General features: G+C 40.4%; 1 protein-coding gene across 1 annotated transcript in view; it reads right to left on the bottom strand.

Annotated features, from left to right (window-relative positions):
- me1 (malic enzyme 1, NADP(+)-dependent, cytosolic) overlaps positions 1 to 13,119 on the bottom strand; it is an 87,296-nt gene that overhangs the window by 11,537 nt on the left and 62,640 nt on the right. The window contains exons 4-6 of the mRNA XM_030395194.1: positions 12,549 to 12,624; positions 10,132 to 10,293; positions 723 to 826 (exon numbers count right to left, since the gene is read on the bottom strand). Coding sequence (XP_030251054.1) covers positions 723 to 826; positions 10,132 to 10,293; positions 12,549 to 12,624 — 342 coding nt within the window. The remainder of the gene's footprint in view (positions 1 to 722; positions 827 to 10,131; positions 10,294 to 12,548; positions 12,625 to 13,119) is intronic.

Here is a 13,119-nt window from a genome sequence, read left to right on the forward strand (position 1 = left end):
GTTATCACAGGTCTGAATGATGCGACCCCTGGGAGGATATGGCAAGATATCTTCCCTGGACTGGGACCATTGGAGTCAATACAGAGAAAAACACAGTTTCTTCCACATACCAGAGGTCCCCCACTGTTCCTGTAAGCATCGCTGTTTACAAGCTCAATCATATTCCCAAAAATCGATCGAGTATTACATTTCCAAATATTGTCTTTACAAAATAAGACGCTCACCCATTGTTCCTGATTCAACAAATTGTGTTTCTGTGGACTGATATGCGAGTCTGATCGATGTGGACAGTTTCAATATAGATCACATCATGTTGCCAAGAGTGAAAAACAAACAAGCGTTCAGTAAAACCGTCCTCTGAATAGCTGTTAAGCTTTGCCCTCCGCCATCTGCCCGGTGAGAATCATGCCACGGAAATCAATAGCAGTGATGGTTCCCAAAGCTCTCTGATCACTTTTCAATAAGCTCATGTTTCCATTCAGCCAGGAAGTAAAGTTTTGATTGACATCGCTTAGCAACTGAAATTTAGTGCGAGCAGTGAGATTCAGAGGTCTGGAACTTTAGTCACAGATTATTTGGTTTTAGCTCCTTTGAACTGACTTTGCTAAACTGCTTAACATATTTCTTTTAACAGCACCATGTGCTGTCTGTGTTAAAATGACAATAGCAGACAGTGTGGAGGGGGTGGGCAAATGATGAATTGAAGGCCAATGTGATCATACCTGTTTGACACAGCCTTCATAAATTCATCCACCAGGTCATCATAGGCCTGGCCTCGCACTCTCTTATGTCTCAGGCCAATGTACAGAGGGTCCTTCAGCAGCGCCTGCAAAAACACATGGAGGAAGAGGACAGAGTATGAAGCCAACAGGAAGAAGGAGCAGAGAGAAAATAAAACTTTCAGTTTTTTATTGCGACATCTGAACTTAACATTTTTGTCTTCAAACTACACCAGAATAACTGTAACAGTTAAAAACTCCTGTAGTGCCTACATTAACCGCAATGCAACATGGCAACTGAAAGTTTGGTCAGTGATTCGACAGTGTTATGCTAGTGAGGGCTAAGAAACCCAGGAAATGTTCTCACCATCTTTACCTTTTCAGGTCCTTCGCTCCAAGCAACACTGACTCAAGTGACATCACTTGAGCCACAAAAGGTGTCCTACAACTTTTTCTTAACATATGCATATTAAGTATATTTCTGAAATTTTTTTTTCTCCAAAATTTTGGTTCTCATTAAAAAAGAAAACTGTGTATAACTTGCAGCCTTCAAATTAATTCATTTGAACACAGTGCTTGTGTAAAACCTCGTATTTCTTCAGTCAATGGGACAATGAAGTTAGAAAAATTTCTATTATCTCTACAGTACATAGTTATTTCCAGGAAACAAAAATACTAGGAAATTAAAGAACTCAAGCTCCAAACAAACTGAATCCTACGCTTCCCATAATGCAACTTTATAATATCTGTTAATTAAATGTTAGCCTGGTAATGCTGACCTGCTGTTCATTTAAACTCACACAGGCTTTGTGTAAATTCCCCCATTGACATTCATCAGGGGTATTTCATCATGGTCATCATCATCATATATTCTTATCATATTTATCTATGTAAAAAAAAAATAAATGTGTGTGTATCTCCTGCAAGCTCATACAGACTGTAAAACTCTCAGTACCAGGAGCAACAGAGGAACTCGAGGAATGTTTGAGACTGAAGAGAGTGTGTGTGTGTGTGTGTGTGCGTGCGCCCATGCCTGCGTGCGTGTGTGATTTCTGTCAAGTCTTGACAATTGCTGAATGTGAAAATTAAAGAGAGAGGAGAGACGTATACAGCATGAGAGCACACCTTCACACACACATACACACACCTGTGTCTCTGTGAACCTTAGAGCTCTGCTATTAATGTGAACCATGCGTGTGTGGGTTAGCATCTGGTTGTACATTAGCTTAGCATTTTAAGGGGCCTTGTTAAGTCTATCAGCAGGTGAGAGTAAAAGTAGCAAGACTAAGAGTCTCCAGCTACACAAGCATTATTTACACCATGAGCTAAATACTAACCTCAGCATGCTAATATGCTCACAATGACAATGCTAACATGCTGATGTTGAACAGCAATACTTTTTACAGTGTTTATCATTTTAGCTGAGTTTGTTATCATGCAAACATTTGCTTTTGACCACTGAAAACACTATGCACAGCTGAGGCTGATGGAAAATCAACACTTTTGCAAGTATTTGGGTGTAAACTTAAAGGTGCTCTGTGTCTCTCTCTTTGCATTTAGAGTTTCTTGTGCATCTTAAATAATGTGTGATGCAAACATTTTAGTATTGTAAGTCGTTACACAACACTACAACTAATTGTTGATCAGCAGAGTAGCCCGAACACAATCAGCAGAGTATGAATCGCATCACCCGCATGCTTGCATTCGCATATTTGTGCACAATACAAAGAAAGTTTGACCCAGTGATAAAACATTGTGCCTTAATGCATACTTTTGGTCCAAAACTCCACAGGGTCCCTTCAAGTATCAGACAAATCTATTGCTATCATTTTGAGGAGGGCATGAATGTCTATACTAAATTTCATGGCAATCCATCAAACAGTTGTTGATAGATGGCAGAAAAATGTTGCCTTTGGAGTGAGATGATAAATCTCAAAATTACAGAAGCAAGTAGGATTAATCCTCTGGCGACCATGAATGTCTATACACAATTCATGGCACTGCATCCAAAAGCAGTTGGGGTATTTCATTGGGCACCAAAGTGGACCAACGGACCAACATAGCAATCTCCAAGTGAGAATACAAGGAAGTATAGTTGGAAATTCAATGAGCTACTAGAGGAGGAAGAATTAGAATGATAAATACGCAAATATGTGGACGATAGGAGTCTCGGTCATCGTTTGTCCAATTCACGTCAGCCAAACAGTCCTTCAAAAAGGCAAACTAACAGTGTGAAAGAGATGAAAAAGCAGCACCGGTGAACCTTTGCACCTTAGTATTTTGATGAATGAGAGGGATACAGCAGGGAAGCGAGAAAATTTAGAGCAGAGGTTGATGGGAAGCCATGTGTGTGAAACAGTGAGACAGACGGAATGAAAGAGTGAGTGAGACTGTGATGAATCAGGTGGAAGTAAGTGCCACGGTGATAGAGTGCTTACAGACTAACCTGCACATATTTTATCAAGTAAGTATTTGACATGCTGCACCTGTCTGACAGAGCATGGCTGTAGATTCCTTTCTGAACAGATTGTGAAAGATAGACTCATCATTCAAATGTTCTACACTCTGTAAACTTTGACTTTCAGGGAATGTCAATCCCAAAGGCTAGGGAACTGTATCCGGAGTATTGTCGTGCCTCATTGGGAAAGGCGACCTTTACTGCTGGGGATGGATAATTAGAGGGTGCCACTAAGATGAGCGTGGCTTGGAGAAGGCAGCGGCCACCTTTCCATGGCAGGGTCAAGAGTTGCCATGTCCAAGAACAGCTCAAGAGGTTTATTTCAAGCAATATTTATTTGGAGTTGACAACTCATTTCCTGGCAAGCTTTTAATGGGCAGTAATAGGCTGGAGGTGACCAAGTTCAACTGTAACCAAAACAAGCAAAACATTTCATGTGATCCCACAGAGAAGTGGATTGATATCAGAGAAGGCTTCTGGAGGTAATTTTCAAAAGATGATGCAAGAGCGTGCAAGGAGAGAGATGAAAAAAAAAAAAGCAGCTCTTTTTGAGTGGTTCACCTCTGCAGCGGAGTTTCACTCGCAGTTAATGTGCCTACGATGAAGTTCAAGTGTGTGACGGTTCAATTTTAATTTTGTTATTCAGTCCATTCACACACTGACAAAACTGCATTTGAAGGATAAGTACCTACTTCAGACAGGGTGTGGGCTTACACTGTAGTAACAGTGCAGTTACCATGAAGGTTCTGGCTTAAAAAATTATGTAAATGTCTATTTTATGATCCCAGAGCTTTGTGGAGACTAGGATTACACCAGAAGAGCTAAATGAATCCATTTAATGCTTTTTTTCTTTGTTTTCTTTTGTTTTACATATCAAAATAAGTCCCCATCTACTTTGGTAGCTTGGAAGAATGCTGCAACGCTGATTTGCTGCAAAGCTCCAGAAATGTTTTGTGGAATACAAAGCGTCTCACGCCTTTCCATCAGCAAGGCGGTGAGTGGATAAAGATTGAAGTTCGACTTTTCGGTGAAATTACCCTTTAAAGTAGGGCTGAACAATTTGGTGGAGAAAAAAAATCATATTGTCTGTACCAAACACACATGTCACTCACATCAGGAGAACAAGAGCTTTATTAAAAAGCTAAAGCTTCTACAGTCTGGATGTGGTACGAGGCCGCATTGCGATTTCAGTAATACTTCGATTACTTATGCAGTCCTACTTAAAAGGTGAAATGGATGGAGACGCATGGGATCAATCTGAGTCACTTTCAAGTGGGCTGACCTCATTGACACTGTGCTGAACTGTTGACATGAGTTGTCTCTCTGTCCCAGATTATCTACTGCTGATTGGCTAAGCTGTCCTTTGTGCTGTACAGCCCCTTTTCTCTCAGAAGGGATTAGTCCTCGTGTATGGGTTTACAGTTCCTGCTTGCTGGAGACCCACAAGCTCCACTTTCACTGTTGCAACAACTGCTGGGCTCATAATATAAGGTTTTATTTGGCTGCTTTGTTGTTTTGATGAGGGAGTGGTGGTTAAAGTAGTTTAACATTAAACTCGCAGTGTTAAAAATGTGGCTGCAGCATTTGTGAAAAAAAAAAAAAAAAAAGAATTTGAATGGTGGAACGAGGCCAAACATCAAGAATAGACTGGACCTGTTTGGGGTAAAGGACACCAGACAGACACTGGACACATGAAAGCCCACCCGGTACAGACACACAAACAGCATATTGTCCTGGATGACATCACTGGCTCCCTTTTCAGTGTGTGTGTTGAGGTTATTCCAGGTGACATCAGGCCGAGGGATACACACACAGAAACAGTCCGGGGAGATAACCGGAGGATGCAGAGAAAACATTCTCTGCAGATACGCATGTGTCTACGTCTTGTGTGTACTGCATGAGTGAAAGAGATAAGAGCCGTCCAGGTAGTGAGAGTTTATTGCTGGATCTCACACACTGTAACACAGCTACCACATTCCCCTGCAGGAAAAAAAACAATTACACAGCATCCAAACAGACAGTAAAGGAGTAGTTCATTTCAGGGAATATGCTCATTTATGTTCTTGATGAGAGTTAGAGGAGAAAACTAAAATCACTCTGTCTTGCATGTCAAAAATGAAGTTACAGAACAAGAAGAATAACACAATGTTTAGATTTATTTGGGGATTTTTTTTCTGGACGGTTTATACAAATTACTGCATTTTTTGTTGCTTTGGACGGAGCCAAGCAAGCTGTTTTCCAGTGTTTCAGTTCTTTTACTAGGACAGCTAACCAGCTTCACGTTTAGCACACAGACATGAGACTGGTATCAATCTTCTCATCCAACTCTTGGCAATTAGGCTAATAAATGTACTTCCAAAAATGTTAAATTTTTTTGACTACAGTGCAAAAACAAAAGCATGTCAGGGGGTCTGGCTGATTCACTGTTTGAATGTCTGCCTGCTTGCCTCTCTCTACCCCCCATCACCACTCAAGGACAAATATAATCCCATAATAACAGTCATTTTAATAATTAGCTACAGCTACCACTACCTCATAGTCTCCCGCCTCCATCTGCCCCCATCATGCCTGCATAGTCGGGGCAGGGACGGGGTACTGAGGGGCAGCAGGCTAGCCCTGCTTCCCATATAAAGCCAACTACACATTACACACCAACACACACACACACACACACACACACACACACACACACAGACACACACACACACACACACACACACACATACACACACACAATAGCCCATTTATCCCATTACAACTCATTTAGCCTGTCATCCCTTTAGAATTCTAGCAAACTGGAAAAGTCAGCCAGGGCCAAGCAGACTACAGTAAAATCCCTTTTATAAGTTTTTCATTTACAGTTGCATAAGCAGAAATACTATATTTGAGTGTGTATTTGCTTGCAGACAGATTTGTCCCTGTGCATTTACAGTCTATAATTTTGTCTACTTAGTGCCTGTATCTAATATCACACTGGATAAATAGTAGAACATTTTGGGAAATGAGCCCCTCTGAGCATTTTTCAGTTGAAAAGACATTTAATAATTGTCTATGGCGACAAGACGATCAAAGCTGGCTCTGTTTTTTTGTGGTTTGTAAGTCATACTCCAAAATCACAGTATCCTCTTATTTGAACATTACAGATGGGTTTTTAAAAGCAATAACAAATACAACTGTACATTTGGGAATCAAACCAGCAACCCTCTGACTGATTAAAGGCCACGTTAGCCGTTAAGCCACAACAGCCACTGTATTTCCAGTTTGTGCAGTTTGCTCCATAAATCATGGTTTGAAGAAGTCAAAGCTGTTACGCTCTTGCTTAACAGCTTTTGTATGCACTTTACAACAGTGAGCATATCAAGAGTATATATATATCAATATTGTCGTTCTTTCAATTTACAAATGCACAAATTAAAAATGATTACACAACTATGTGTTTTACGACAGGTTGATGTTGTAACCGCATCTTAGCCAGTTGAAAAGACAGCGTACAGACGTCACGTCACGTCACGTCACGTCACGTCACGTCAAACGTTGTCTTTATTTTAATCAAATTGATTTAGAGCAAGTCTCATTTCCAGTGTAATACTCACTATTTTAGTCCTACTTTGTATAAAAGAAATCCAGCTATGTTTACAGTTGACAGATTCAGCTGTTATTCACAAGAGCATGTATTTCCCCCTGAAACCACAAATTGTAATTTTAACATTTCTGTTTGTGTTGTGCTGTTAAACAAACGATTTACAATGTGATAATGACTGAGCTGTAGAGGTGTTGGGAAGAGAACTGTAATTCTGAAACTCCACAAACAAACAAATAAACAAACATGAGGGCGGTATATATCCTCTCTTGATAAGTTTGGAATAAGATCCAAACTTATGGAAAGAAAATGAAAAAGTGTCAACTGCAACAGACTGATCATGAGTTCTGCATTAGTGCTCACCGACACATCCCTTACAGAAAAACCACATGACTTTTCCATGTTTTCCTCATGTACTTTATCACAGAGGGTCCGCGGTTGGCAGCTGAGGAAGATTAGAGAGGAAACCAGGGAATATTTTATCCACGAAAATATGATCCAGTTTCAAAAATATCAGTGAATAAAGTTATAAATTTAGGCCTGGTTAATCACATTACCAGATGCAGAATATTTGATAGGTTTCACATGTAATCCAATATGTTTCACATGGACATCTGTATGGGTTTAATGTATTAACCTAGGTTTCACATGTAATACCATAGGTTTCACATGTACATCTCATATGTTTCACATGGACATTTGTACAGGTTTAACACTGGCAATTACATGAGTCTCACATGCAAACCCATAGGCTTCATATGGGTATTTGCAGGGGTTTCACATATGAATTTAGATGTTTTTTGCATGTATTCCCATAACTTTCACGTATAATCCCATAGGTTTCACATGGGAATTGACATGGGCTCTTAGGAATTATACCATGAATATGTTACAAACCAGATGTTCCTATGTGCAAAGAACATGTTTCACCCGTGCAAATCACACGTGTTCCACATATTTCAAACATGATATTAACATGTTTTCACAAGTTACATTTCGGATGTGTGGATTCACATGTGACTACATGTGTTTTTGCACATGAGATTTTCGTGTGTTTTCTCTTCAAGTCATTCCCTTCTTCCAACTTTGGCAGCAGGTATGAGCAAAACTCAAACAAGAATGGATCAAAGACTATGAGGCATCTCGTTAAAGTTGTGTTGTGATGGCCATGAACGTCTAAAACTTTTATCTTATCTGCAGATAGTATTATCACCCTAAGCCAGAGCCACTCAGAGTAGTAGAAGGCACATTGTGAAATACAGATGCCAGGACTGGAAAACATCCAAAGGTAATGCTGAGGTGCATACTGCAGGCCTGTACAGATAAAGAGCAGAGGTGGAAGACTTGGCGGAGTGAAAGATGATTTTTACTCTCTTAATCCTGGCCCAATGGCATAAAATGGCCTAATGGAGAAATATGATATCTTTAATGGGCTTTCTGCAAAGACTGCAGTGTTTCCGTTGTTATAATGCAAGGGCTGTCTGCTGTGACCCGGAGAACTCTGATGAAGTGTGTATTGGGTAAGTGCTGTCATGGCGGGATCTCAGGCCATCAATGATGCCATCACCTGCATGAAACCAGCAAGTTTTGCTTATTCTTGCCGGCCAATCTGACAACTCTTCCATATTCTCTCTGCTAGTTACATTTCTTGCTTAATTGTATTTGCTCATCTATCCTCATCAGCATCGCTCATCCTTAATCCACTTTTCTTGGGTTGAAACTGAACTCCAGCGACTGAGTCATATGAAGACTGTCTTGGAAAACGAGGGGCAGCTTCTGACAGGCTGAGCTCAGCTGTGTCGGGCGTCTGAGGTTGCCACGCCCTTGGCCAAGACCAAGAGTTGTGTATATATAGAAGTGCATGCAGACTTATTTTAGTTGGTTTAAGGCTACACGTGCTGCCCTGAACAGAGTTTGAATCATCTTCCAGGGACACTGTCATAGAGAACAGAGACCATAGGTGTATAACTCCAGCGCTGTTGGCTGCAACACTCACGGGCTGGCAGAGGGGAGAGGTGCTTTCCCAGCTGGCATCCGTCAATGAAACTGCGCAGCTCTCTCATGTAAGGGGTGTTTCCTGGTTGCAAAATGTAGAGATTTGTTTTCCTTTTCTTGACTGATTTCTCAGTCTGCCTGGCCAAGGTGCCGCAGGATAAGGATCATTTCCCTGCTGGCATACTGTATCATGTACTCATTGTACTCATGGCATATTGTTGGAGCAATATTTTGAGTTTAAGGGTCTGGGGCAGTTGAGTTGAGAGGTGAGCAGGAAGAGCAAACACACTTGATCATTACTACTTGGGGCTATAATGACCTCATTTCAGGGATGATTACAGTTCCCTCTAATTGAATTAAATCCATCCCGAGTTGAGTAAGACACTCTACCAGGCCGCAGCTGCTCTTGAGCGAACCTTTGACCTCTGTGTGGAAGGTCACCAACAGACAAGTAAAGCAAACAATTATAAATGAATTATTCCAGCATCTGTACTTAAATGATTTAATGTTACTCCTCTGTTGTGCTAACCTGGAAATATTTCCAAAATGCAAACTTTTCCAAGTATAAGTTACGATATGACACATTAAAAATTGAAGGAGTTGCGAAACTTTCATTTCGTTATAAAAACCCTGTGTTGGACAATGACAAATAAATCCCCTTGAACCTTGAGTAAAGATTCCTTAACTATGAGATAGTTCCTCATTTTCGAACCATTTTGTAAAGTGTTACTGGCAAGTGTTAGCATGCTAAAGAAACATAGTAAACATGGTAGCCTCACAGAGCCGTTAGCGTGACTTTAGACTATTAGTCATGTTGTCTTTTGGCCTGTTTACAGAAGCTACCTTATTTAGCTAGCTACTTATATTTTAGACCTATTGATTCTGTGACAAATTATAATGATCATACGCTATGTGGGGCGGCTGTAGCTCAGGAGGTAGAGCTGGTCGTCTAGTATTTGGAAGGTTGTTGTTCAAATCCCGGCTCCCCCTAGCTGCATGTCAAAGTGTCCTTGAGCAAGATACTGAACCCCAAATAGCTCCTAATGAGCAGATTGGTACTTTGCATAGCACCATCTACCATCAGTGTATGAACGTGTGTGTGGATGGGTGAATCTGAAAAGTGTTGTAAAGCGTTTTGAGCGGTAAGTAGACTGGAAAAGTGCTATAGAAATGAAAGTCCATTTACCTATGTTTTATGTGTAATACAATTAGAATTGTATGTAATATAGCAATGTAACAATAGTGAAACAAAGTACAATATTTTCCTCTGAAAAGAAGTAAATCACAAAAAAAGTAATAACTTTTTGGTGATGAAAATACATGCGTGACACGTGCTTAAAGTTGTGTAAAAGTGTGTCACATTAGACCTCAGCTCTTACCTCATTGTCTGTTCCCACATCCAGCATAACGGGCAGGCACTGCTGTGGCGGCATACCTCCACAGGCTGTGTACAGGGCCAGTTTGCCCACTGGGATGCCCATACCGTAGCAGCCCAGGTCTCCCAGCCCCAAGATCCTCTCTCCATCCGTCACACAAACAGCCTGTTGATCAAACATGCCACAAAACTGCAGTAGCTAGCCACACCAGCCACTTAAGCGATTTCAATATGTGCATAATGCCGCTACATGTAGGTTATTCTTGAATTCAATTTTACATCGCATTAATACACAACTGAATGAGAAAAAAATAACAAAGCAGCAGTTCTGCCTCCATGCCTCGTGGGCTCAATTCTTCTTTACCAAAACAAGTCCACCCTGCTACCCAGAAACATGTTTTTTTCCCCTCTCTGTAAGCCAGGTCCTCCTACACCCTCCTGGCTTTCCACTCGCTAGTCACTTTACTGTTCGAGTAATAAACGCGTTCCTCCAGGTTGATTCCACAGCATGAAACAAATCAATTGTGCAACAGTTAATATCAGCAGCAGGAGTGTTTAATTTGAAGTGCTCCTAATTCTGAGGGTTTTTTTTCTTTTTCCACCGTTGGAGTGACGCAGATAACTCTGGCACAACGTTTTAACAGCCCGTTCCTCCCACAATCTGACAGGTTTAAAGGGTGTCATTAGTTTTCCCACTTCAGTGTTTAAAATAAATAATTAGCACACTTAACACCATTAGCAGCTTTTTTCCCCCCCAACTGTCACTGGTTAATATGTGACAGGGTGGCTGCCAACGCTCCTGTTTGCCCTCCCTCCGTGTTAATGTTAGAAGTAGGCCGTATTAGTTGAGTTTACGATAAGACCACCCTGACAATGAGAGGCGGCGTGTCAGCGCTGAGGTAAATGCCCTGCTGTTGACAGCTGCGAACAGGTGGCTGAGGCTGCAGGTATATTTGACATGCCAGGAATGCTGACTGGTTTCGTCATTCTAAGTATGACTAGATTATGACTTGCACATAGTTGCTCTTTACAGAAGATTAAAGGAATGTTTCAGGCTTTTGGGAAATTGGCCAATACAGCAGGCCAAGAGAACCGATACTTTCTGGCGCATTCACTATCTTTAATAACATCCCGGTGTTACATGATTCACTTCTTATTACCAATAATAATGATTACTACTGGTAATGTAAATATGTTTTCTATCCTAATCTAACCATTGAAGGTACGTAGCAGTGTTTAATTTTACAAAAGCAATAATTTTTTCATAATAAATTAATTTCACGTGGTAAACCTGTAATTCAACGACTGATCAGCAATGCAGACAGTCCAAGACAGGTCAACCTTCTTCAGTTTACAAAAAGACAAAGTATCCTAATATAGTTTAAATTCATCATAAGTATTGTATTTAATTTTAAGTTTTTCAGTTGCAAAACTTTTCTGTCCTAGCATCATATTACAGCAAGTTTTTATTTTCTCACTGTTATGATAAGTATCGTGGACTGCTTTCACTCAAAACTGTTTATCCCCGAGTTGTGAAACTACTTTAGATAATGTCTTCTGTGAGTGTTTCTCCATAGAGACAATCTATGTTTTTTCCACATCATAGCAACATGTGCTGCTGATGGATGTGTGGTGCTTTCTTTTCCTGCTGCAAATAAGTATTCTGTTGGGTGTGTTGCTTGTCTGTTGCTTATAATCCATTCTGTAAGCTCATATCAATAAAAAATATAAAAAATATAGTATGTTGCATGCTAAATTCATGTACATTAAACCAAGCCCGGTCATTTTCCGTGTTTTTGAAATGTCGGCAAATTCCATGGAAAGACCAAAGCCAATAATACGTTGGTCCTTGTCTCAGTACTTCCATTTCCTGTATCTGGCTCTCAGCTCCAAACCCATTCAATCCTAAATCAGATGTGAAACAGTTTTTTTATTATCAAAAAAATGACTTGTTTTTTCCAAAACAACTTGGCACTGTTGTTTGTAATGAACCTTACTTAGTATATAGCATGTTATATACACCTCCTTACTGGTACTGAAGCAACATGGCTCATTGCAAGAGTGTGGCTCTTTTTCATTTTTTTAGATTTTCTGGACAACAATGGAGCTCTATGGCAGAGGAATAAGACAAACTAGACTTCAGATACTCACACAACACTTATCAATAGGAACAATTTGTTATTGATTTGGTCTTGCATTGGAATAGACAGTAAATTATCATATTCCTATCTTTGTCCTCAGCACCCAATTAATGTTGACTAGTTGGGCAATTGATATCCTGACATTTTGTATTTTTACACATGCTGTGTTAGGCTTCTTTTGGTAGAGTCGCACAAAAAAAGACTCCAAGCTTTCTGTTATGTGGGAGTGCAACATGACTATTATCATACTTCATCCCTCTGTTTGTGTAATATAATTTACCCTGATGTCCTTTTCTGGCCAGTTCTGGAGGAGTGTAGCAATGTGGCCACGGTCATGAATAGTGATGAAGAGCCCCCTGGAACACAGGAAAACAAATAGAAGAACTTAAGTCAGCAGAGGAGAAAGAAAAGAGAAGGAGAACGCACTTTTTTTACATGTTCAAAAGGCATCACAGGGCACACCGCTCAATGGTCTTCCTCTTTCTCGCATGAGATTAATGTCAGGCTGTACTCTAATGAAGCGTAATATCACTTAAATAATCTTGGCACAATCAATGGCAACACAAGAAACGCAACTAACTCATGACCACTTTGTACCTAAAAACTTCTTATCTGAGATTTAAAGGAAAAACAGCTTTAAGCTTGAACTCAGAGACTGTTTGAAGTTAAGCTGCTATTTCTTCTCTGCTTTTCTTTCTTCTGACCACGACTTTATTGAATACTGATGGCACCTGGGATTTGAATGTTAAGCCCGGAGCCCAGGGCCTCTGTGGGGAGTTTGCTTTGGACCCTCGAGGTTCCCCAAATATTCATTTATCTTAGTATCACCCCCACCCACCAACCCTTTCCTG

This window comes from Sparus aurata, chromosome 17 (genome assembly GCF_900880675.1).
Source record: "Sparus aurata chromosome 17, fSpaAur1.1, whole genome shotgun sequence".
Classification (NCBI taxonomy): domain Eukaryota; kingdom Metazoa; phylum Chordata; class Actinopteri; order Spariformes; family Sparidae; genus Sparus; species Sparus aurata.